The sequence below is a fragment of the Pinus tabuliformis genome, chromosome 2_2, assembly GCF_031772625.1.
Source record: "Pinus tabuliformis cultivar Carrire ecotype Pingquan chromosome 2_2, CPIR1, whole genome shotgun sequence".
Taxonomy (NCBI): Eukaryota; Viridiplantae; Streptophyta; class Pinopsida; order Pinales; family Pinaceae; genus Pinus; species Pinus tabuliformis.
This window is the reverse complement of record NC_142300.1, coordinates 1,204,404,272-1,204,431,577: the sequence shown is the minus strand read 5'-3', so window position 1 is coordinate 1,204,431,577 and position 27,306 is coordinate 1,204,404,272. Positions and strand designations below refer to the sequence as shown.

At 40.9% G+C, this 27,306-nt stretch overlaps 1 protein-coding gene across 4 annotated transcripts in view; it reads left to right on the top strand.

Moving 5' to 3' along the window:
• The window catches only part of LOC149197817 (phosphoesterase), a 418,111-nt gene that overhangs the window by 60,097 nt on the left and 330,708 nt on the right, over positions 1–27,306 (top strand). For 3 of the 4 annotated variants that reach the window (XM_089405981.1, XM_089405980.1, XM_089405983.1), the window contains exons 4-5: positions 15,515–15,583; positions 15,962–16,018. In XM_089405981.1, coding sequence (XP_089262107.1) covers positions 15,515–15,583; positions 15,962–16,018 — 126 coding nt within the window. The remainder of the gene's footprint in view (positions 1–15,514; positions 15,584–15,961; positions 16,019–27,306) is intronic. The other variant, XM_089405982.1, reaches the window with a different exon arrangement.

Here is a 27,306-nt window from a genome sequence, read left to right as displayed (position 1 = left end):
CTGATTCCAATTTCACTTGGCCCTTTGTGGTCCTGCAACTTGCTGATTCCAATTTCACATAGATCACATAAAAGCCAAGTCTCCATAAAGATCTCTAGATCTAGGAACCATCTTGACAAAGCATACTCTCAAAACCGCCCGAAGGGTCCTCTTGGTCTTTCCTAGAGAGCCCATCACGGTGCTTCCAAAGCAAGCAACCCATTTATTGAGTCCCTCTTGTGAATAGGCTTAGGAATCACCTCCTTATCTTATCATTGACCATATATTCTCGTGATTCCATCATACCGTGTCTTCTCCCATCGGTGAAAGTCCATAAAGAGCAGAGAGCCTTAGATGAGGTGATAGTGGGCTATCGCTTCATTGTTGCCCTTGACCTAGTAGTTGCTCCATAGGATCCCCTCCTAGGACCCCTGCTAGTTTGAGCGGTAATAGGTACACTTGCCCACAAATCCCATGTGGGTCAAGCTTCTCTCAAATCCAATACCGTAAGGTGTGGGAGTACCTCCCAAGCTACACAAATCAACATCCTCACCCTCCAAGTCACTAGTAGAAGAATCATGAAGATCATTTGCTTGGAAAAGGAGGTAACATGTTGAACTAGTCATTTCATCTAGAGGAGGATGGATGGGTTCTTGAGTTATGATGTCGCGAAGGGTCTCTTCATATCCTTGTTCCTCACTTATTTGTTGATTCTTGTGGTAAGGACAAGAAGATTCTTCTTCTTTGCTTTTTGCCTCAAATTTTTTATCCTCCTCATCTGTGCAAAATAGAAGTGTCTTCTTTCAATTCCACTACTTTGTCCTCGTTCTTGAGTTATGATGTCGCCAAGGCTCTCTTCATATCTTTGTTCCTCACTTATTTGTTGATTCATGCTGTAAGGAGAAGACAATGCTTCTTCTTTGCTTTTTGCTTGGAAGTTTTAATCCTCCTGATCTGTGCAAAGTAGAAGTGTCTTCTTTCAATTCCACTACTTTGTCCTCCTCAATGAGGTAGGGCTCTTCACTATTGTTTTCTTGTTGGAGACACTCAATTGTGTGGTAGGGTTTTCTTTACTGTTGAATTCTTTGAGCCCGTCTTTGTCTTGATGTGGTTCTTCCAAGTTCTCTTCACTGATTTCTTCATTTTGGGAATGGAGACAACACATTTCTTGGATTATTATCCATGCATCCTTGTTCTCTTCATCATGTAATAATGTTTCAGGAGAGGGAGGAGAAGGTTGAGCTTCCTCATGGAAACCTTTTTCTATCGTTTGCGTACAAGGCTCACCATAGTGTGTTTTGATATAAATTGTCTAGAAATTGAGTGCATTCTCTTTTCACTTTATTTCCATGATAACATTGTCGGAAGGATGCTCACCAAATTTTGCAACCAAATCATTAATCTCTACTTGCATTCTCTTTTTTTTTTTTTGTCTGAGGAAAAATTGTAACTTTTCATTAATTTGAAAAATTACATGTAGTAGATGCCTGTGGCATATGCAGTCTGCTGGCCGTAGCCTTCAAGTAGAAATCAAAAAACATATGACCGAAGCCATTGCAAAATGTATAGTTCTGTACATATATTACCACGCAAGGTATACTGATAAGTCTAAAAACAGGAGTATAAATATATACATAACATCAGCAAGTAGCTGTAATAAACACTGCTGAAATAAACAAAATAACTTAGGGCCTGGCAGCCCTTGGATATGCCCTATCAATGTAGGGCCGGTGATAGTACTGATATTGTTCCTCTCCAATCTGTTCCTGTATCAACCACAGGCCTCTGGGATGTGTCGTAGCCTCCTTGGATAATTCGTTAGCAGCCGAGTTACGTTCCCTGTAAATATGTTGACATGTAACAGAATTAAATTGTGCTTTTAAAATTAGAATTTCATCCAATATGTTCCTGAGTGAATGCACATGGCATGCATTAATGTTATTGAACCAATTTATAATGATTTTAGAATCACCGAATATCTGTAAATGATTGCATGAATGAGCCAGTGCAAAATGTAAGAGATGTCTGAGGGAAATCAGTTCTGCAAAGTTATTAGTTCCCACTCCTAACCCCATTTGTATTTTGAAATGGTGGTGTTTAGATAGATGAAATAAAATTCCCCCACCACATCCCTGTGCTTGAGCTGCGCCATCGAAATAAGCCCATGGAATAGAGAGATCAATAGTTTCTAGAGTAACTACTCAGTTTGTAGGAGTGTGATCCTCATCCGGTAATTCATGATATGCATCAATGATCTTAGCTGTAATGAATGGCCATCTAGGCAATTTTCCCTTGAAAATAATCCCATTCCTTGTCAGCCAAATGGACCAGCAAACATGGAAAGGTAGGTAGTGAATTTTTGTATCGCAACTTGCAGCACACCAAGGGTCCCAAGCTTTAGTTACAGATTGGCCATGCCATCTGATAGATAAAGAAAACACATCTAGGACTTGATTCCAAAGTTGAACAACCATCGGGAAAGATAGGAAAAGATGATCGTTGGTTTCTTCTTCCCATTGACAGAGCACACACCAGGTCGGGCCATAGAAAGATCAATGCGTTAGGTTGTTACCAGTTGGAGTCTTGTTTCGAATGACATTCCACATGAAGAGTGTCGTTCTCGGCGGTGCTTTGAACTTCCAAAGCTTTCCTCACCAGTCCAAGAGTACAAGTGGTCTATGCGCGGAGTGGATGATGGGATATCCGACTTTCGGGGTGTATATGTCGTGTTCAGCAGGGGTCCAGATGAGCTCATCGACTCCTCCTTTTATACGAACATGGGATTTAGTCAGAGCAACGACATATCCTTCCTAGTATTGTTGCCATTGATCGAGGATACCTAAGTGCACCGCTGATAACCAAGCTTGTTCAAATATGGTACTATTCTCCAGATCAGTCACCTGTGCAATCATAATGATATTCCTAGGATTGAGAAAATGAATAAGGTTAGGAGGTAACTGAAACATATTCCCACCTCTCGACCAGGGATCCAAGCCTATGTGCACGGATGTACCATCATTGATTTGCCATGCTAGTCCATTTCTGATAGTAGGAAAAGTGTGTAATATTGCTCGCTAGACCATGGATATCCCAGTTCGTTGCCAAGAGGGCAAACAAATCCAATCCATAAGCTTGGCCATATATATTTATGATAAGTAACTTCAGTCTAGAGACTTTTTGAAGTGAGTATGATCCAGCCCATCTTGGCAGCAAGCGCATGTGCGAAAGTAGATAAGTCCTTCAGGCCCCATCCACCCCATTTCTTAGGTAGAGCAATATGATTCCAACCCACCCAGGCAAATGGCTTGCCCTCCTTATAACCATTCCAAAGGAATCTGTAGCAAATATTTTGTATTCGGGATAAGATTCCTTTAGGAATCCAAGCCAGAGACATCCAGTAAACAGGTGTAGCCTCCAAGACTGATTTAATGAGGACTAACCAACCAACTCTGGAGAGGAATTTGTGGTTCCAATTGAGTAATCGTTTCTCGATCTTGACCACAAGCCAGATCCAGTCGGCAATCCTATAGCAATGAGGTTTGATCCAGAACCCCAGATATTTGAGTCCATCCTCCAGGTGATGGCTTTGAAAAGGAAATTTTTGTTGTGCAACCCTTGCTTCATGAGGAGAACAATCAGAGAGAGTAATAGTGGATTTTAAGTGGTTTGCTTCCATACCTGTGGCCTTGGCGAAGAGTGTGAGAATATCAAAGAAAATAGAGGTGTCCCTTATACTTCCGTTAAGGAAAATGAGCACATCATCTACGAAGAGCAGGTGAGTAAGGAAGCATTGATCAGATATTTTGAGTCCCTGAAGTCACCCATCCTGCTTGGCAGATGCAATGAGTCTGCTGAGGCCTTCCATAACAATCAAAAAGAGGAGAGGTGAGAGCGGGCAACCTTGCCGAAGACCATGTTCAGCATGAAAGAAATGTGATCCTTAGCCATTAATAAGGATACCGAAGGAGGCCGAGTTGATGTAGCACATTATCCAATTGATGAAGGGAAGGGGAAAGCCCAGGTGGGTTAGAATCATTTTAATATAGAGCCAACTGACCTGGTCGAAAGCTTTAGCAAGGTCAATCTTGAGGATGGCCCCTTTGAGCTTTTTAGTTTTCATGGAATGAAGGGCTTCCTATGCAGAGCCAATAGCCTCATGGATTTGTTTGTTATGGAGGAAAGCAATTGTTCAGGGGATATGTGACAGGATAGAATGGGCTTGAGGCGGTTGGCTATGATCTTGGCGATAATCTTATAGAGGCAGTTACAGAGTGAAATGGGCCAGAAATCATTGAACGAAGAGGGGGAGTTAGATTTGGGGATAAGGGCTATGAAAGTGGAATTGATGGCCTCATACATACGCCCAGATGACCTGCATTCTTCCACCACTTTGAGAAGGTCCGGTCCAATGGTCTCATGAAAGGCGAGGTAGAACTCAATAGTCCAACCATCAGGCCCTGGACTCTTATCTTTTTTAAACCATTTTAATGTGCTTTCCAATTCCCCCATAGAGACAGGGGAGATGAGTTCCTCAGCCTCATCCAGGTCGACAAACCTGGGGAAGTGTCCTGCAATCTGGACAATTTCAGCAAGAGTGGCACCAGGGGGAGCCTTGAAAAGTTTTCGGAAGTGAGAGTTACCAAGGTGAGTCAGCTAATTAAAGGAGGTTGCCAATCTCCCATCCTCCATGGGCATGTTCCAAATAGTGTTGCTGACTTTCCTTCCCTTTGCAAAGTTGTGGAAAAACTTTGTATTCTCATCCCCTGCTTGTAACCAAACAGCCCGACTCCGGAGGTGCCAGGTTTCTTCCCTCTCTTAAAATCTTGGATCGTTGTTCTTCCAACTCAATGAGATGGGACTTAGCCTCCATAGATGTGAAACCTCGGCCTTGATCGTCCAACAGATTGGCCAGAGACTGTTCGATAGAGCTGAGGGTTTGATCATCCCGGTCTCTTTTTTCCTTGGCCCATATAATGGATAATCACTTAATCTCAATGAGGTTGGCACAAAAGCCTTCTGCCATGGTTCTCCCCGAGGATGGTGGGTGAGAAAGCCAGTATCTGTTAACCAATTGAATATATGAGGGGTCTGATAGCCAAGAAGAGTTGAATTTGAAAGGTGCCCTTGGCTTCTGAAAAGGGCCAGAGATCTCCATGAAGATGGGGGAGTGGTCCAATATACCTCCAGAACCAACCCATTGTCTGTAAAGTGATAATTTGCTCAGCAGGGTATCCTTAATGAGGAAGCGATCTAGGTGCTTGGCCAGGGCAACCTCCCCAATTTTGCGATTGTGCCAAGTGGGCTGGGGTTTTACCATCGAAATATCCGTCAAGTGATGCTGTTCAAGGAGCTGCTCCATAATATCTGATAAAGGATCCACCTGAGCATTGCTCCCCCAAGATTCCCCAAAGCTAATGGAGAAGTTTAGATCACCTCCCAGAATGATATTATCAGAGTTGATAATGGAGAGATTTAGAAGATGGTTCCAAAAGGCCTCTCTATTGTGACAAGGGCCATAAATATTGACAATCTTGAGATCCATGCCCAAGTCTGAGGAAAAAATATCCATGCCGATAAATCCGGCGCCACCCCAAGAGGCCTTGAGATGTATAGTGCGGGGATTAAAACCCAGGGCCAACCCACCTGATCACCCCATGACATCAAGGGACTGGAAAGTCCATCCCGATTTCAGTGATTGAAGCACAGGAGTAATATGATTAGCCAACCCCAAGGTTTCTTGCAAAAAGATAATGTCTATAGGCTCAGATTCAAATAATCGTCTGAGGGCTAGTTTTTTGGGAGAGCTAGCCAGACCCTGATAGTTAAAAGAAAGCCACTTCATGGGGGAGACAGAGGGAGGGTAGTCTGTGCTCTAAGTACCCGATCAAGAGATGATTGTTTGCCGGATGCCACTTTGACCCCAGCTAGTAGGATGGCCTTCGACAAATGTGATTTACGCCCTCTGGTGGATTTGGGAGTGCAGGAGGGGGAAATCAGGCCCAGCCCGGAGGTTATAGAGCTCTTTGGAGGGTGCGACGAACAGGGACAAAGGTTGTAGGGGTGCGGGAGTCCAGAGATGGTCGAAGAAGCAACAAGACTGGCATGATCCGAGAAAGGAAGGAGGGAGGAGTAGTAGAGATAACTGGAAGGTCGGAGACAATGGGGGCAAGGAATGGAGTGAGGAATGAATCCGAAAAAGATGTAGATGCAGAATGCAAATGCAGTGTAGAGCATGAAATAGTAGAAGCAAAAACAGAGCTTGGGAGAGGAGGAGTACCTGAGGATCGAGCAACCTCAACAACAACCCTTGATCTTGTCATTGGCGGGGAGGGAGGGCGGGGAGTGCTCAAGGATGGCATTTGAGTCGATACTCCTTTCATTGGCAAAGGTGCATTTGCTGGAGGAGTCTGCCCAGGAATGGTTGCTGATGCCCTAGTTGCATCACTCTCTGCTTCTTTTGATGGGGCCGAAGCCTTACGAACCAAAGGACATTCCTTGTAGAGGTGCCCAACCTTGTGGTACCTACGACATCTGAACGATACTCCTTCATAGTCCAGGATTTGTATCTTGGTGAAAATTTTACACTGCAGTGTGATTTTTCCTCCAACCCTTCTCTGATATCCAAATAGACCAGTGTGCGAGCAAGAGACCGGTTGCCAGATTTGATGTCTTATGACTTGTTGTAGTCCAGATAGGTGCCAAGTGCATTGCCAATATGAATGAAAATGCCTTTGGATCAATAATGCAGGGGAAGACCAGGAAGCCTAACCCATAATGGTTCGGCACTAATTTGTTTTCTCTCTGGATCAAAAAGCGGGCTCCAACGGTTTAGCATGACCAATGTAATCTCGATGTGCCAATATCTGGTAAGAGCCCAGTTGGTATATTCCTCATGCTGAAAATGGAGCGCAAACCACCCTCGAGCCAATGTTTGCACTTTTGGGAGGTCCTTGAATATATTTCCCCAAATCTCCTTGACCCAGAGTCTGAGCCTCTCGGCAGAATAGGCACGGCCCCGAACCCTACCAACAAGTACCTTACCAGCCGTGTCAACAACTTCCCCCATGTTAATCCCTTCCCCAAATTTGAGGGTCAGGTCTTTACTCGTGGCCTTCACGCACTTGATCTTCTGCTTTCCAGAACGAGGCGCAATCAGATGATCTTGCAAGGGGTCTGGAGAGCCCAGGTGCTCCTGTTAGGACTGCTGAGTTGAGTGCTGGACCTTAATGATCGGGGTTTCAAAACAATAGGAGGGGATGGAAGAGGGGATTGGCGCCGCAGTAGGGGTGGAAGGAGTGGAGGACGCGGGTGGAAGGAGTGGAGGGCGCTGATTTGAAGCCTGCCGAGGAGGGAAGCATGAACGGAGTCAGATGGGACAAATTCCTTGAAGGCGATGGTTCAAATGGGGGGGGGGAAGACGACGAGCAGGCGGTTAGCAGATGGAGGGTTGCCGACGAGAGTGGAGGACAGTAGAGTTCTGGGGAGTCTATGGAAAGGGCGGCGAAGGGGAGACCGGAAGTAGATGGACCGGGGAGTGTAACGACAGGGGGTGAAATGGAGATGAGCGGAATAGACAATTCCTGATAACCAATAGGCGAGGAAATCGATGTAGGATTAGGGCTTCGCCAGATAGAAACATAGGGGTTAGGGTTGGCGGAGTAGTCCACATCCTCTAGCTCCATGTCGGAGATTTTGCAACAACCCTGACGATAGTGAAAGGCAACAGGTGACAACAGTGACCACGAAGGCATCCAGCCATTGATGGAGAATGACAACGCAAGACCACAAGTCTCGTGTGGTTATTGCATATGATGAAACCCTAGCCATATTTTTTGCTCGGAGAGGCCGTTGGTGCTAGGGTGTCCATCCCACATTCTCTCTTGTATGTTGATGAAGACCTAAATGTCTTCAACCTCCTCATACCCATATATCCACTGTTCTTGAAAATTCTTGATGCATTGGGGGAATGATTTTATATGTTTAGGTTCGAAGCTGCAATACCATTTCCACTCTTCATATTCTTATTTCAAAAGCTGCAAAATTTTGAAACTGTAAAATTTTCATTATTTCTTCCTCAAAGACAAGGTTAGTATCTACAATAAAATTCACAAATGAATCTAAGAAATTTGAAGCTAACTATATTTTTTTGCCAAACTTAGGAACTTGCCAATACAAATCAATTATAGGAGGATGTGGATATCTTAGAATGCATGGTAAATCCAAAGGAAGGTATAAACGATAAAAAAATAAACCCTTATTAGAACCCATGCTTCACACATTAGAGATGATCCTTTAAATTGAAATTTGCTCACCAATTATAAATATGGGTTTGCCAATAATTACTTTGATTCTTGCACTGTACCTTTTTATGTTTTATTGAAGTCGAGTTGCTAGATGAGATCCTACAAATTAGTCCTTAAACAAGCATCTCATTAAGTACAAGTGCAAAATAACAAACTTACCAAGGTGTAGTAGTTTCATATATGACCAGGTTGAATGACATTAACCCTACTAACGATGCTAAAAAATGCTACTGATATTTTTAGCAGGGTTGTTAAGGTCATGGCAACCTTGCTAGATGGACACATATGACAAGGACCCACTGCCACCTTTGCATGAGCCCCCGTTATTTCTGCCCAACACCTCCTAAACAACCAAGGGATGAGACCTTAAATACCCCTAGTAGCTCTAATTGATGTCCTGTGCCTTATATGGAGTCAATGGGGTGGAGGTGTTCTCATTCTGTTTGTTGACCTGCCTAAAGTGGTACTAAAACCATAGCATATTTCTACAACAATTATTAGTATCAAAAGTATTTCAAAGATATATCATATGACCTATGGATTTTGGCCTACTGGAATTACTCTAAGCATATATGTGATTATTTCTTGATTCTGAAGTATGGTTAATGAGTTACGAGTTAAAATAACTTGCTGCCCTGTATGAAAACCTATAAAACATGTGTAAAAATGTAGGGACATGAAGCTTGTTAATTTTTCTTAGGGCTATATTGTTCTTTGCTGTTGATAATCACATTTTTAAACTTTTCATCATTTACATATGCATTCACCCCATTACATTATACATCATTAGCAATTATGTAGAAAGAACAATAACATCAATATGGCAGCAGAACATAAAGGACCAGTATAAGAAAAGTATGCACAAATAGAGACATCAAGAGTTAGATTAGAGACCAGGGAAAAACCCCACTAGGGAAAACCCAACCAAATTCTTCTTCTATTAGATATTCATCAATTGTTTAGCTGAGATACAAAGTACAATAGTCATGAGACACTGTCATCAAACTCGTCTGGCCTCCTTGGGTAAACCCAAGTCAGTTCACAATTTCATTTGTGAACTAAACGAAACAAATCCAAGAGAGCTGCTATCATATCATAATGTCACACGTGCAATAGAGACATTGTTATCACTGTCATGCCAACACTGTCATCATGGTCATGCCAACACTGTCATCATGGTCATGCCAATGTTATTATCTCCGTCCAAAGGCATTGTTACAACTGACATAGGGAACTGCCATAAATCACTGTCTCATTAAGGATACGATTTCACTGCCCAATCATCATTGCCCAACCATTACTGTCATGAGGGTTTTTGTCATATATCTCAAGGGTTACTACCATATAGAAAGATACTGTCATATTCGATCACGGTCACTTTCTTCTATCAAGGTCAATGTTCATACATGATAAGTTCCAAATATTGCTATCAATTTACTGCCTAATCAATAACGACATCTCTGTTCGAATATTATTATCATGATCATAAAGTAAACGACATCTCTGTTCGAATATTATTATCATGATCATAAAGTAAACAACATCTCTGTTCGAATATTATTATCATGATCATAAAGTAAAGTCACGAGATATGAACCACAGTGAGTCACAAAGAAAGTGATAGAATACAAGCCATAGTGATATGAATCTGAACCATATCACTGACAACAAACGATAAGCTATTGTAAGAGTGGGCAACCTATATTAGATGCGAATCATTGTGCCATAGAGACACAATGATATCATAGTGATCAATGCCACTGTTGCGATGCCACTATGTATTCCTCTGTATATATAAGTAGCGATGGTATTGAGAAGGCCACTGTGCATGAAGGGCTGTGCCACTGTATAATAGTATAGTTTGCAAGCCATAGACCAAGGGTGTATATGTGATACGATGTGTGCCTTGACAAATCCGAGCCATTGTAAGTGTGCGATTTACAAATGCGAGTTACTGTACATGAGACGAGCCACATGGAGAAGGTACACAAGCCAAATGCAGGTTATTGAGATAAGTTACGATCTAGATAAACGTGAGCCTATGCGAGACACAAAAGATGCATGCCATAAAACAAGAGGAGCGAGCCATAGAAATGCGAGCTACAATTAGTGAGTCTAGTAATGTCACTATACGAGTCAGTGATGTCAATAATACGATGTGAGCCACACCAAGAACGAATCACTGTAAAGCGAGTCTAGAAGAACATAACTGAGCCATAGGAATCTCAGCGAGCTGCTGTAGGAATTTTGTTTTCTCCAGATGATACTCGCACTCGCAACGCAGATCTTCACACTAGGGTTATGAACATGTTGTATATATTGTTCTCTGCCTTAGATTGGTTTCTTATTTAGAGACTTTCATATAATCGAATCAGTGACTTGATGGAGCCAAACTGACTTGAAAGATGGAGGGAAACCATAATTCAAATTTTTACTCATTTTAAATATATTTACCCCAAATTGATTTGTCACAGAATATGAGAATAAACCCAATTTTAAATTGTCTATTTAATAATGTCTTGCCCAGTGTTAAACATTGCACATATTAACATTTGAGTTCTTCCTTTTTAGCCAATTATAAGTTTTTTAGGGCATGATGGGCTTCATTTGGGGTCTATGGGAAATTCGTCCCATAGTTGCCCAAATTTCAACAAAGCTAGGTTGATGTAACAACCAATTTATTGTGTGGAAAACACCTCTAGGGAGTAGAAAGGCTAGAGGGTGATTGTAGAGGCTTTGGGGCCTCCCCTCTAACAAATTTGGGTTAAAAATTCATTTTCCAGCTAGCTGGAAATTGGTTTCAAAATTTTGGGTTATGCTTAATAACCCATAAACTTTCCAACAAATTAATTTTGAATTTAAATAGCTGGAAAATGAATTTTATTCAACTCTAATGTGAAAATTCTGTAGATAAATAAGTAAAGAGCTGAAAATTACAGGTTCTAATGCAATATACTTACTTGTAAGCCTATAGAACTTGTCTTTTGAAGGCTGAATATGTAGGTCCAACAAGAAATACACCCTCTTAACCTAGTAATCTGCAACCATAAGGTTAGATACAATTGTAAAATGCAAGCAATGATAACCAATTGGGATTTAGATCTGGTAATTTATTCAATATTCCTCAATAAAAACTTCTTGTAAAATAATATGACATTAAAAAGCAACAAGCTACTGGAATGTCTCCTTGTCTCTTCTTGTACGAAATCATCCCACAATCTATCCCAACTGGGCAGATTCTCCTGTGCAACAATACCATCAAGAAAGACATCCCATTTTGGAGGAAAGCCACTCAAGGCTTATCTAACCAACTCTTCACTATCAATAGTTTCCCCCTCTGCTGCCAAATCATCTCTAATCTGAGTGATCATGGTTAGGTATGATGCAACTATGTCAGCATCAGACATATTGGCATTTCTAAGTTTCTCTTTCAGCACCATCTTCCTATTTTGGATTGTACTTTGGTACAACTTGGTTAAGGATGCCCACATCTCAAAGGCATACTTTTTCCCTGTCACATGAGGTACAATGTAGTTTCTAATGGAGTCCAGGTTTATTTGCTTGGCCTTCACATTTATCTTATTAAATGCAACCAACTGCGTAGGATTTGTAGGAATTGGGACAACCTTCTGCACGAAGTCCTGCAACTCTTTTTCCTTAAATAACAAAACAATCCACTCCTTCCACGGGCTCAAATTTCCTGCCCTGTCCAACCTGTCCTCGTAACGTAGCCTAGTAGCCATCTCTGTCAAATTGACCAACAATTAACTTTTCACCCTCTACATGTTGCCCGAGTCTGTTGCTTGCTGCTTGTATGTTTGGTGTGGGCCTACCTGTGCGACGTACTCAGTGTTGTTGACCCAGCCACTGACAATCTTGCATGCAGAGTTTCTACGACAACTAGCTTGCTCTAAGTATTCACAGTGGCCCCTTTGTGCACATACTTTTCCTTTTTTGTGCGATTGTATTGTACTTTGTTGGCCTAACACCCTAGATTGCTCACTGGCACCCTGCAATGTACTTTGCCCACAACTCCGTCACCGCTTGCTAGTTGCTATCTAGTTGATCCAACATCATCTGTCCTCACCTCAGTTGACATATCGAGCATCCTTGTCCGTTCGATCTGCAAATGTGTCCACCTTGGGCACCAACTCTTTGGTCGGGTGTGGTAACCATTGTGTTTGTTGACCGCTTTCCTTACTGACAACCCCTTATGCTTGCATAACCATTGCATTGCCGCCTTGTCCTCGTCCGATATTGGTAAGCTCGAGCTATGTTGACACCCCCTTGCATCTGCTCTACTTCTCTGTTTCTGTGTTTCCGTGGTTGACTATTCCCTTTGACCTGCTGTTCGCTGACTACACTTTGCAGGTCTGCGGATTTTCTGTCGGCCGATTTGGCTGCTTTCTTGGCCTTCTTGAATTGTTTTGCTTGTTCGGTCCCCAATTGCTTCCAAACTCCGTTGCTTGATGCCCCTTGTTCACCTGTCGCCCAAGTTTCGTATGTTGACGTTGTGGCTATGCTGGTTGGTTGGTGGCGGATGGTCCGCTTGTGATTGGTGGCTCAGATGGCTACCCAACTGTTGGCCACCAAACTATTATTTTATTTTATTGTATTTTTTTTTAAATGGGCCCTTTTATTTCTCTTTTCGTCTTTTTTTTTTTTGAATCATTTTTTTTTGCTCGACCCAAATTTTTTTCTCCCGTGAGAAAAGAAACATTCCTTCTGGCCATAAAAAATATCGCCGCCTTCTTAAAAAGAATTCCGTTGGCATTATCCAAGCCAACCTGCTTTGGTGATCCAATATGAACTTGGCTTCCTATGATTCCAAGATCAATTTAGAGTTTTGGCTTTGATACCATGTTAGGCTTTCAGAACCCAACACCCAGTATTCAGTTCCCAAGAATTAATATGTGGAACGAATATACGACCAGATTCCTAACACATAAGAAAATATTGCAAAGCAAAAAAGATTACTTGATTTGAATCACACACATAAACATATTTCTGCCCAATCAACAGTTTTTCAATTAAAAAATAATCACGGAACTTACTGTTGAGAAACCAAGTGTAATGGAATCTAACACCTAATTTCTCTTCTTGATAATTACTTGTGAATATTGGTTGTCTTCTTATTACTTCTTATGTCTTCTTCATCAAACAATTATACAAATCTTCAAAATGTAAAGATCACAAAGAGACAAGAGACACCAAAATTAGGCTAGTAGCCAGGGCAAAACCCACAAGGGGAAAACCCAACAATCCTCCTCTTATAGAATCAGATGAAAATGAGATGTCCAAGACCAAGACCAAACTGTCGACAAGATACCAAGTCCAACCCTCATCCAAGTGACCTCCAAAGTCAAAGTCAACACTAGTCAAACTGTTCCAAATTTGGTCAAGATTCTGAATTTTAGACCTGCATCAAAGGGCTGAAATTCAGCCTGTAAATACCTCAGAATTCTCAGCCTCTACCACAAAAAATTCGTCCTTCCACACGTCATCTGGTGCCAGTCAAAGATTTAGTCAAAAGGGGATATTCTTCTTAGTTTTCGACTTTGTTTTCTCTCCTTTGACTCGGCTTTCTCTTCTCCTTTGCTTGGTTCAGATGTACTTCTTGTTGTGTTGTGAATATGTGTTCCAAGTAGGTCGAACTGCCTCTTATATATAGCTGTCCAGGAGGGTCGAATGGGTTTCACTTTGGAGGGCCAACTTGGTCATCTTGTGGACTAATGACTCAACATAAAATTCAAATTCCTTTTTCTTACAAATGTCCAAATGAGACATGACTCAAATACAATTTCTTTTGACTCATAATAATTTTTTTTTGACTCTTTTGATTCTCCAAGCATGAAGCAGATGCTTCGAAAAAATTATAATAAATACATCAATGATAAATTTATGTTATGAAGACCAACTCTAGTTACAACTTCAACACTTACTTGGGCTCCCATACAAGGGATAATGGCCCAGTTGAGAAAATACAATACTGATCACTAGCCTCACTGTACTCTCGTGGACCAAGCACATGCTCATCGAGAAGCCTTTTTCAATCTTGTGCTACTGTTGTGTCTTAGCACCTCAATTTAGGTTCAATTTATAACTTTCCTAAGCTAAGATTGACGGCCAAAACCAGCTTATCAAATTAACTGAAGATAAGTGACATTACTTTAGTTAACTATCCTACCTTTAGCTTTCTCTAATTTAACTCAAGTACAATTCATAAATTTAGCTTGCTTTACATGCACATATCATGCATGTAACGCGCAACACATCAACATGCGTGCAACTCACTTGCACACTCTGTGTCAAATGCAAGCTCCTAACGAGGTAAATCAAGGTCCTTCTAGTCAAGACACAAGACTAGAAGTACCTTCCGAGCTACAAAGATCAAGTCTCAAACACTTCACTCAAGTTCTTCCAGTCAACTTTGTTATCAGTAAGTTTCCCTCACTTGTCAAGAACCTCTCTACTTGTTTATCATCATTGAAAACTTGCCAAATGATTATCTGGAAGTGAAAGTCTATAAAGGTCATCGCTGCTGATTTACCTAAATGTTGTAGGCTCAAAAACATGGATATATGGGGCCATGACAGCTAAGGCATTCTGCTCCCTTGGGATATAGCTAGTGGAAGAAGCACCAAAATGATTTATCATGTTCATCACTGCTTCCTAGTACATTCTCAGAGAGTTTCTTAGCAGCATGATGACAAAAGTGGAAATGCTATTAACCTCATTACCAGCTCCACTTGGGATGGACTTACTCATTTTATGATCAAAGAGAAATACATTCTTGCTTCTGTTGGAGGCTTTTGGTTCTTCCATGTCCTATAGCTCCTGCTTGTACAGGTTTCTTCTTTTAGGCTCCATCAAAATCTAATTAGTAATGCCCTGAGGGATATTCTTGACATTTTATGTCTTGATGCAGTAAAATGAGTCCATGGTTTTATTAGTGGAAGTGAAATATTTAAAATAAAAGGAGATTTTTCAACAGCAATATGATTAACAACCAACAACATTATCATTGTAGAAAGTGCGATAGTCACAATAAATATTACAAAAGTTATTTTAGAAGGGTTTTAGTCTTCCATCTTTTGTAAGTTGTCAATCTTGCTTCTAATGTGAAAAGAATCATGAATTGCACAAACAAATTTTGACATAAATGAAGTTCAGTGCCAATGTCTAAAGATTACTCTTGGTTTGGAAAACTAATAAATGGTTTTTTGTTGCAGTCATGTGGACACGATGATGTGGGTTTTCTGGATATGCTTTCACCATCTGAGCTTAGAAGTAGATACAAGGTGATTTATTTAGATTTTCTTTTGATTTTGATTTAGAAAAGAAATCAACTAATAAGTTCTGGTACTTGTTTTGATTTAAAAAAAGCAAGTGATGAATTGTAGGGTTCATTCTTTGCTAAGCCTAAACATTTTGACGATAAATTAAACATAGACTTTTATATTACTTGCTGGCTATTTTTTTGATACACTTGACTTTCTATAATAGCCCCCAAACAATACTTACTTATGGAGGAAATGCTTTCTTCGAGTGATGTTTTTAAGTATCTCTATTTCTTTGATATAATGAAGTAGAAAGAACTTGGACAAACTGATTTTTAGAGTACATTTGGTTCTAGTAGATGGCTTTGAGCAATATGCTTTCTTGTTTTTTGGCCACAGGATGCTATTCTACCTCCAAAATGGAAGGCATTTCAAACAGTTATTTTTCTTGAGCAGGTGATCTCAGTTGAAATGAGTGAAATTTGATGTTCTTTTTGTTCCTTTTTTAGATAACTTGATTCATCTTATCAAGACCAAGTTGATTGCGCCTGGACAACATTTGTTGCTTTCGTTATTTTCTTACTTACTAAACACTTATTTGCTTATGCATATGATGTCATCAAAGTTACATGAACAGTGGGTGTGATTGAAATTGGTTGAATAATCTGGTGTGGGTGTGCTACTTGTCCTGGAATTATAAATCAGTGATTCAGAACCCTAACCTTATTTTTTATATAAATATATATTTTAAATTTTAGTTTTATAATAAAAGTTTAAAAACAAAGAAATAAATCTCAAATGATTAATAACATAATGGGTTCTCAAATGATCATAACATGATACTAATATATCTTGACATCAAAGACTCATACATGTAATTTTTAGTATTGAAATCAAATTGAATTTTAGATTTCCTACGTAAACAAATTTTGAACAATGAGAATTTATGATTTAAAACAATGAAACATCAAAATGATAAATGCTAAATCCAATTTCAGATTTTTATTTAATGCAGTGTTGTAGGAACCATGTCCCCACTCGCTTCTAGCCTTGGAATTGTGCTCCGAGTGGGAGCACGCTCTAGACATTTTGGGCACACTCCTTGCCAATTTGGGAGCATGTTGCTCCCAAGGATGCTCCTAGATCCAAGGAGCATTCTCCTAGGATGCTCCCTAGGTGCTTCTTGGACCCTCCATGGATGCTCTCTAATAGTAATCTTAAAAGTTCAAATTTTCTTTATATTTTGCTCTTATCCTTTTACTTCAATTTTTAACATTATCATAAATTGTTTCAGCATGTTTGAATTGTTCCAACCTCATCGTACTTCATATGGAGAAAATAGAATTTCATATTCCATTCAAAATTTAGGTCGGGGGCTGTCACTTTGATCACTGACCTCTCCGTTCTAGCTGTCTCCCAACAACAGGCTATGGGGGGTAATCCCCATGGATGATGGAAATGAAGGACAAGTTGGCAACCAACAAGTTTGGGAGATACGATTGAATGACCTAGCCACTTAGTTGATTTAGCAAGCTTTTTAGAGATTGGATTAAATTACTTATGAAATGGAGTCAACTTACTTGCGTTATATCAATAGGGAACCAAATAGGGAACCAAATGACCGGATGAACAACCGCTGCTTGAATGCTTAACTATCCTATATGCTATGCAAATCCTATGACTTAGGTGCGCTGCAAGAATCTTGATTGCTTTTAGTTAGATGCCTATGCTAGGTGTATCCTTCCTCTTAACTATTTGAAGCTAGTCTCTAGAGTAGGTTGTGAGAAAGAGGCCAAGGGGAAGCAAACAAAGGCTTGATTAACGATACCTTCCTTAGGTACTAGCCACCTGGTGCCTCCAGCGCTGCAGAAATTGTGGCTCTGACAACTACAAGGTCACCGTGTTAACCGCTAAAGAGGTGCAAGTCTCCTCAAGCTAGATGAGAAAGGTGGTCCTATTCTCTATCAACCAAGCTTATGCTTGGAGGTAAGTTATTAATGCAAGGCTAGTTGCTAAAATGAGATGCAAGATGGGAGTGTTTCTTAAGGCAAGATTGTTAATGTTTTAAGTACATTAGTTGTGATTCACCTTAAATCATGACAATCAGCACTTAGCAATGGAAAAAGAGACAAGCTCAACCATAAGAGTATGTGCCAATTTAACAAGTGCCAACAAGGTACAAGACATATCCACGATACAATTGCTCAAGATAAAGTTATCATCCACAAAGATATAATCAAGAAATGATGACAATGATAACAAGTAAAGAAACTAAAGCACTTATCCACTTAGAACAATTAGCCAATGAGACAATACAAAGTGCCAGTGATAATTACTCAAAGAAAGACAATAAGATTATTACTCAAAGAAACACAATAAGATTATCAAGACAATTGGAAGACTTCAAAGATAATGCCAATATTACTCAGTTATTCAAGAGATGTTCAATTAAATTAGGAAGTCTTCAACTCTTAGATTTTGAATGCCAAGAAAGCAAAGGGAGGGCAATTAGATTACTACGATACCAATTGGATGTTTGAAACAATTTAGCTTCTAATGCCCTTAAGCAATATTAGCCATTCAATGAGATTCAATTCTTGATTAAATGCTTGTGTGGGTGAATTCTTTCAATTGCAAAATTGGAAACTTTGAAACTCACATTTAAGCACAAGTGTTAGTGATCTTAGTGTTAGGGCCCTATAAATTTTATAGGATGAGTAATTGTTTTACCTGATTATTTGGGGTTCGATTGATGTAAATAATGATTCAGTTTTGAAATTATTTCCATAAAAAATAAAAAAAAATAGAAATGCCTAAAATAAAAGAAAAATATTGTAGGGGATAGAAAAAATTATACAAAGGAAAAAATGATGAATAAAAGGCATAAAAAAGAAGAAGAGAATATATTAAATTTAGCCCCTAGGTGAGCGAGTCTAAGTGCCACCAAAAAAAAAAAACAGCAGTTAGCTAGTCTTTCATAGTATTTTCTGAAGAATGAGTGTGCAGCTTGTTTTTATGCCACTTAAAACAAGACTAGAAATAAACTAGGTTGATTTCTCTGTTTAATCGTAGTTAGGCCTGAAAATCAATTAAATTAGCAGTGAGTCACACTCTTTAGTTGTGATTTTCAAAATCAGTTAAATTAGTTATAGAGATAGTTATATTTTCTGAAAAGTTTGTAAGTTTAGGAGTAATAAATGAGCCTTAAAGCTCAAATTTGTAATCTACCTAAATTTTTGGTCATCAGCAAGTGATTTGAAATGTGGTTCAAAAGGGTGAGTAAAGTCATCATGAAAAGGTAGTTTATGGCATTTGGATACTAAATATCTTGGCTGGTCATCATCAGTGATGTCATCTCAAGGTACAACTACTGAAAAGACCTAAGCATCTGTACTACCCCCCATCAAAGATCTATCTCCTCTCTCATTTCACTCATCCAACAATTCATTCAATTTCCCCTCATCATTGCTCATTAATCACTCCTCATAATACTTTTCCCCCTCATTTTCTTTCCCTATTTCACTCCATATCTCTCATTTCCCCAAGGAGAACGCAAGCATTGCCATCCTAGCACAGAATGAATGTCGATTGCAGAGTTTGAGCAATTTTTTGTGGCTGACTGTCCAAACATTCCCCCTCAGCTTGGCAAAAAATTTGTTGGTTTCTTCAACACCTCACCATACACAGGTATCTCTCTACAAAACCCATGTCCCAGTTTTTCTTTAATCACCCCCCATGTATGAAAAGCAATATTTTTTTTAAGGTGACTGCGCAAAGACAAGTCTTTTAGTTTTTCGATTTGCCCTCCGATTTCCGAGTTGAATCGCCCTGTGCTGATTTCAAATGACCTAAATGCCTTCTAAATGCCCTTTTTGACCATTGCTTCCCTTAGATTCCATGTTTAGGTGAAAGAAAATCTCATTTTATCTTACCTTGTCTAAACCCTGCTACACAACCAATTTTGCCCTTCGATCTCAGCTATTAACCAAGAAACCTTCACATTCCCTGTCATTATCATCTTAACAACTAGTTTCAAGCATAACTCATGAAGACCCTACCCCTATTATCATTTTTCACCCTTCATCTTAGTTCATTGGTTAGGTTTACCACTCCCTAGCAGTTTGGTCATTCTACACTTGAACTTCATTCAAAGTCATCATCCTTAAGCATAAAACAGTGATACACTTCATCAACAAAATGTCTACATCAGAAGCAAAGAAAAGGATCACAGCAAAACCCATCAGAGTGGAACCTAGGAGCACAGAGATATTGACAAGTGACCCAACCATTTGGGCAGCATTTGAACAGGTAGGATGTGTACAATTTTGTAAAAAGTGTCAGGTTCAAGGTTTTCATTCTCAGGTTGCAGAACAATTTGCCCATAATCTTAAAGGCAACATGGTAAAGATAGGAAACATTGAATTTGAAGTTTCAGAAGAAACCATTTCTTTGGCTACAGATATCCCTTTGATAGGAGACTGCTGGTTTAAGAATATGGAGCTAGACCCTGCACTATATAAGCCCTTTCTCAAACCCCAGCATAGGAGCAACTATGGAAAGTACTTCCCAAGGTACTTCCTCTTAAATAAATTTGACAGACTTTTGAAGGCAATACAAAGATACTTCACATGTGAGGGTAGATTTAGCAGAGTTTATCAGTACCATATTAGGCTGCTCATGCATTTCACCAGGAAAAAGAGCCTAAATATGCCTTTTTATCTGTTCAAGAGTTTGGCTAAGATGGCAGAGAAAGTGCAAACTAGAGGTGGAAAACAAGATGCTAGCTTGTTCCATTTTTCCCTCATTAAACTACTGGTTTTGAAGGAATTGGAAAAGAGAGGCACCACTTGGGAGGATTTCCTAGCAGCATCCAATTTCGTAAACCAGTCAGAAATGTCAAAGATCCAAGAACAAAATCCTACACCTGAGGCATCTCAAATCACACCAGAGAAAGAAGAATCAGCTGAAGAGCCTACAGGGCAAAGGATTACTACAAGAGCACAGGCTAAGAAGAGAAAGGCAACAGAACTCCAAAAGGCAAAGAAGGTTGCTGCTTTTGAGAAAATCAAGATTCCCCGAAGATCTAGGAGAAAGGGTACCATCCAACAGGTGACAGAACAAGACATTCCTAAGCATGACATCAATTCTTCTGAAAGAACTTTGACACAGCAGTTTGAAGAACAAGAGATTGGAGGAAAGGGGCAAAAAGGTCATTTTGAAGAAGGACAGTCAAGCAAAAAGGATGAGAAGGACCTCCTCATAGTTGAGTTTCAAGAAAGACTTGGCAAAGCCCATTACACTATTGCTTTCCTCCAAAAGCAAAACTGAGATTTGCAGCGTCAAGTCAATACGGCACAAACACACAAGGAACATGAAACACTGCCTAAATCAACATCACTTGCAGCTGAAGACAAAGGTAAAGAGGTGATTGATCTTGAAGAGGCAGATGTCCCTGAGACAAAGCCTAGAAGACCAAGAACCCGGGCAATGACTAGGAAAGAACAAGCTACTGAAGATATGCCTCCTTCTCCAGCTCAACCTGCCCAAGAGGACACTGTAAGTGCTGAAATGGAAGAGGACAAAGAGTACTTGCTGGAAAGGGTAAATGAATACTTAGAGGAGCTGCTGCACAAAGCCAATAGAGACATCAACCTCCAGAGAAACCTAGCAAGGCATTACTATGCTAGAAATCTAAGTCATAGAGCAAGAATAAGACTACTTAAGAAGAAGCTTCAAAGGACCAGAAAGCAGCTGAGAGAGGCCAAACAAGCAAGAACCAGAGGGAGGAGGAGCAGCCTTGACATTTTGGCTGAAGTAGTAGCTAGTTAATTTTTTGCATCCATGTGTCAAATTTTGTCATTTTATAAATTTTTGCATAAGGTAGCATGATATTTTGGATGTTTTGAGAATCCAAGTTGTGTCATGAGGAAATCAAGGAAGAAAAACCATCAGCTGTAGCAGTGTTTTGTGATTCAGAGATGTTTTGAGTCAATTTTGACCTTGACTGCCCTTTGACTGCGCAAAGTTCAAAGAGGGGTTTTCACAAAGAGTATCAGTTGGAGAAAGAGTTTTAGAGCTTCATCAGCATGTTCCATACTGCAATGCATCCATTCATCTACAACAAAGATCAACAGGCCCCTTAAAACACCAAATTTTGGCACCCAAATGCACTTTGACTGTGTAAAATTTCAGAGTTTTTGCTGTTTAAGGCATCTTTTTGAAAAGTGTGTTGTGGCCAACCAGGGATGATATTGGAAAACTGGAGAAGGTTTTTGTTTCTAAGATGCTAAACTATAAACCCTAACTCACTTTTCACACAAGTATCAGGCACTGGGAGATCCGCTTTCATCATTTCAGCCTATTTTTCTGACTGCGCAAAACCCTGTTTTAGTCATCTTTTTGCAGAACAGATTATGAACAACTGAAGGGGAATTTTGACAAACTGAAGGAGGTTTATCTTAGAAATATATTCATCTACAATAACCTCTTTCACTTTTCACACAGGTCATATAGGTTGAAAGTTATGAAGGTAACTTGGAGACCCAATTTTACAGTTTTACAGGCAAAATTCACATGACAGTCAGCCTATTTTTGGGCAAGATTTCGAATTTTGGGAAGATTAGGTCAGATCAGAAGCAGTTGAAAGATTAATATTGATGATAAGATGAACTAGAAGGATGGGTTAGCATTCAATGGCATCTATCAAGTTGTTTCAAGTCAGTTTAGGTTTATTAAGTGCAACCCTGTTTCCTGCAAATCAGTTTCTAGATGCATTGAACTTGGTCTTTTGACTTTCTAAAGGAGGAATTTGGTCACTTAGTGATAAATTCGAATTCATATTTTATGTAATGATAAGAAACAGATGTAATTAGTTATTAGATCTTTTATTTTACTCAAGATATTTTGTAAGTATTCACCTATTAATACTTCAAACTTTGAAGTAACAAGGGTTGGAACCTGTGAAGAGAGAAGATCCATTGATGTAAAGCAGTGTTGCTTTGGGGTAGCATCGGATGTGCTTTAGCCATGAAATTTGGTGGAGAGGCTAAAGCACATGAGATCTCTAAGACCCAGAAATGGTTTGGACAGATTGTACCCAGTTTGGGAGACATTAAAATAATTAATATTTTTAATGGAGTTCCTAAGTCTAAACTTAGGAAAAATAAAATATTAATGGGTATTAATATAAAATTGGGTAAAAACATTCCAAAAGTCATGGATCAAGCCAAATTTAATCTTAGCCGTTGATTAGAGATTTAATCTCGGCTGTTGAAGGACCAACGAGAAAAGTATAAGAAGAGGCTTGAGGGTCAGTTGCACATCAGAGTGATCAGTGATACATTTTGCTAGAGCGGGGTTGCTAAGCAAAAGTGAATTAGTGATCAGCAGCGAGGGGCAGTGAGTACTGGACAAAGAGGCAGAGACAGTACTGAGAGACCAGCGTAGAAGCAGGGAGAGCGAGAGCAGCAGCCAGTTCAGGCCACACAGAGCCCAACAGAGACAACGCAGAGGCTAGAGGGACTATGTCATCCACGCAGAGGCTGCTGGAGTGACGTAGAGGGTCCCAGAGGCTACACAGTGCCTCAGAGGGCTGACGCAGAGGGTCCTGGGGCTGACGCAGGTCAGCGGGACGCTGATACAGAGGCCTTTAAGGGTTAGCGCTGAGCTTCAGTTGTGCCGGAATGGGTTTCGTGGGACAGGTTTTTTGAATAGCTATTTCCAAATATAGAGGTATTGCTGTCGTGTATTTTTTCTCTGTCGGGTGAGCCGGTTAGGCACCCAGTTGTACTCAAGGAAACACTGCATAATAATAAACCCTCAGAATAACTACACCGGTTTTCCTGCATTGGGTTTTTCCTAGATATTTGTCCAAGAATAAGGGTGTCACTTGTGTGTTTGTTTTCTTTCAGCTGTTGATCTGTAGATGTTGTGACCGTATTGTGAGCAGAGCATTTGTAGCAAAATCAGCTGTTCTGAGTGACAATAGCTCATCCTTGTAGAAGCGACATAGGAATGCTTGACGTAGAGGGACTGCGTCATCAATTTAGGCTTGAGAAAGGCTAGCGCAAAGGCTGAGGAGGGTAGAAACAGGTTCCCGCAGAGCCACGCAGAGGCTAGGAGGGTTGACGCAGTTGGCTGAGGGAGCTGTTTTGCCCGTGCCGGGGATTGCGCAGAGCCAAGAGGCTCAATCCTTCAGTTGCTAGGGTGAAGGAAGCTGTGGGCAGTTTGTGGGAGCGAAGCTGGTGGGGTATCGTGGTCGGAACAATACCTAACAGGGGAAAACCAAGGTAGAAGAAGTTGCTGCCGAGGCGGATTTCTAGCCAAGGAATTTGGATCAGTGTTGCAGTTGCGCAGACGATTGGAGAGGGGCAACTTGACGGTTGGCAGAAGGATTTCTAGGGGGGAAATCGGGACTCAGAGGGAGTCTAGAAAAAAACTTCCAGATGGGAAGTAGAGAGACTCGGAGGAGTCAAACTGAGAACTTCCAGAGGGAAGTAGAGAGACTCAACAGGAGTGGAACCAAGAACTTCCTGGTGGGAAGTAGAGAGACTCGGAGGAGTCGATAGAGAAGAGCAGAGAGATGGCCGTGAATGCGTTGAGAGATCAGGATAGGCTGGACAGAGCGTCCAACATTGTGGTCTGGAAGGCCAGGATATTGTCCATTCTAGATAGACATCGTATCAAGGGCTTCTCCTTGAGAGTAATGACTATCCCAGTGGACTCGGTAGCTAATGAAAGGTATGAGGAGGCAATGGCTAAGGCAAAGTGCATCATCCTTGATGGGGTCAAGGATCATGTGGTTCAACATATTACTGAGAAGGAAACGACAAAGGAGATGTGGGACACTTTGAAGACATTGTACCAGCATACTTCCGTGCAGAGGAAGAAGCTCTTGGAGAATCAGCTAAGATCATACTAGATACAGAAGGAAGAGCAGATAGATGTCTTCCTCGGTCGGTTGAAGGAGATCTGTGACCAAATGACTTCCATAGGGGCTACGCCGGATTAGGAGTTGATGGTGAGGACCGCACTTAACGCAGTCTGCGAGTGGGAGACATTTGTCCAGAGCATACTGGGCAGGGCGAGTCTTCCAGATTTGGAAAAACTGTGAGTAGCTCTTCGTCAAGAAGAGATCAGACGGTTGACCAAGATGGGGAGTAGCAACAAAGGGGTCAGGATCAAGAAGGAAGAGGAAGAGGATGTAGCGCTAGAATCTGCGGGAAAATAGGAGAAGAGGAAGAAGAAGGACCTCTCCTAGGTCAAGTGCTTCCATTATGGGGAACTGGGTCATTATGCAAACCAGTGTATGAGGAAGAAGAGTAAGGGAGAGGCCTCTGACTCGAAGGTAGAGAAGTCGAGGAGGATGACAATTGTGCCATGAGTGCTCATGTGCCACTTGAGAAGAAGTGGGGAGACATCGAGCTGTAGTCAGGAGGACTACATGCGATGAGGGGCATGATCCTTGAGGTACCCAAACTCTTGGATTATACTTGGCTACAGGATCCCCGAAGAGAGAGTAGAAGGACTGGCGGATGTCAGTAGAGACAGATGTGGATGAAGCGGCAGAGAGTGCTACAGTGCAGGAGTCCCCTGGCAACGCAAGGCTAGCAGGCTACAACAGTGCGAGAGGCACGGGAGTGTTGCAACAATGCATGATGGCACAAAGAGGTGTGCAACGACGCGAGATGCAGGGAGGTGTTGCAGCAACGCAGAGGTCAGTAGAGGGAGCATTTGTTAGCGACAGAGGGAGCTTCAACATCAGGAGTGTTTCTAGCCTGACAGGGATGTCAGATGTTGGTTGGATCAATTACTTACTTCTCAGTAACTGATTTGCAGTGCAGTAGTAGTATGTAGTAGCACGATGCAACATGATGAGAGGGGGATGCAGTGTTGGGAGTATGGACCGGCAACAACACAGATGAAGAGGGAGTTGTCGTACGGATGTAGCAGTGGCAAGGCCATGGGCAGCAGTACAAGATGCAACAGTGCAGAGGATGTTGGGCAGGGAGGCCTAGCATCAGCACAGGTACTAGTGCCATATAATCAGAGTAATGCTCAGTGAGGAGTATTACTAGAACACAGTCCTCGCTAAGAGGGAGTGTTGATTTGGGGTAGCATCCGATGTGCTTCAGCTATGAAAATTGGTGAAGAGGCTAAAGCACATGAGATCTCCAAGACCTAGAAATGGTTTGGACATATTGTACCTAGTTTGGGAGATATTAAAATAATTAATATTTTTAATGGAGTTCCTAAGTCTAAACTTAAGAAAAATAAAATATTAATGGGTATTAATATAAAACTGGGTTAGAAGGTTCCAAATGTCATGGATCAAGCCAAATTAGAGATTTAATCTCGGCTGTTGAAGGAACAACGAGAAAAGTGTAAGAAGAGGCTTGAGGGTTAGTTGGAGAACACACCAGAGTGATCAATCATTCATTTTGCTAGAGCGGGGTTGCTAAGCAAAAGTGAATCAGTAATCAACAGCGAGGGGCAGTGAGTATTGGACAAAGAGGCAGAGACAGTACTGAGAGTAGCGCAGAAGCAGGGAGAGTGAGAGTAGCAGCCAATTCAAGCCACGTAGAGCCTAGTAGAGACAATGCAGAGGCCAGAGGGATTGCGTCATCCACGACATAGTTTTTAAAACCGGCCTAGCTAACAAGTTACCGGTCTAACTTGTCGATCAACAGGGCCACCGGTTGGAACTGACTAAAAAACTCGGTTAAGGAGGCGCTATGGTGAGAATTTGGCCCTAATGTAAAAATTTCTGATTTCCCACCCCAGTTTTTCAGTTTCACCTTATTTCTCCAAAATAGTTAAATGCCCTTTCCCATATCCATACATTCAACAACTGGAAAATAAATTTTGCTGAAAACACATTTTGGAAATTTTATAGAATGCTGGAAAATGCAGAAATATAAAAATCAACACATACAAACAGCCATTTAACTCATCTAAACACAGTAATTTTTGGTCAAGGTGACCCTGGAAAAACCCCCTACAACTCTTGGGGAAAACTAGTTCGAGAACTCTTTCTTATTTCTGGAAAATGCCTTTTTACAGTGAGAAATATTCAGCAAAAAATCAGCAAGCAAATTTTACAACTTATCTCGTTTTCCGTGCCTCACAGCCAACTGGAAAAACTTGCAAACAGCAAAATCTGAACAACAATAAATGTTGTATGGCCTCCTCGATTTCTGTGCCAATTTTCAGCCTTAAATTTTGCTGTATGACCTGCCTAGAAAAGCGTGCAAGCTGCCAGAAATTCTGCTGTACGATTTCCTCGATTTATGTGCTGAAAACTGCTGTACGGACTCCTTGAAAATCTGCTCTCCTTGAAAATCATGCCAGCAAACTTAGATTTCTGCTCCTCGATTTCTGTGCAAACTGCTGTACGACCTCTTTGAAAATCGTGCCCAAAAACTGCCTTTATATGCTAACTCAGCTGTACGGACTTGCTGGAATGCTGCCTTGGAATCTGTGCCAAGTTGCTGCCTCCTTCTCCTCCCTGTCCAGAAATCTCCCTTGTTCTCTTGCTCTCCTCCTCCCAATCTGCTCATGAAAGAATGAATGACCTTTTCTTCGTTTTCCTCCTTTAATCTATCCCTAAGTGACTTTTAGGTGATTCCTAAATCCAATGGCTGAAATAGATTGAGATCTAGGGCTGAGATTAAATGCTCATTTAAATCTCACTTTCTATTTTTTAATTCACCCCACTTTAATCAAAACCCACTTAGTCATTTATT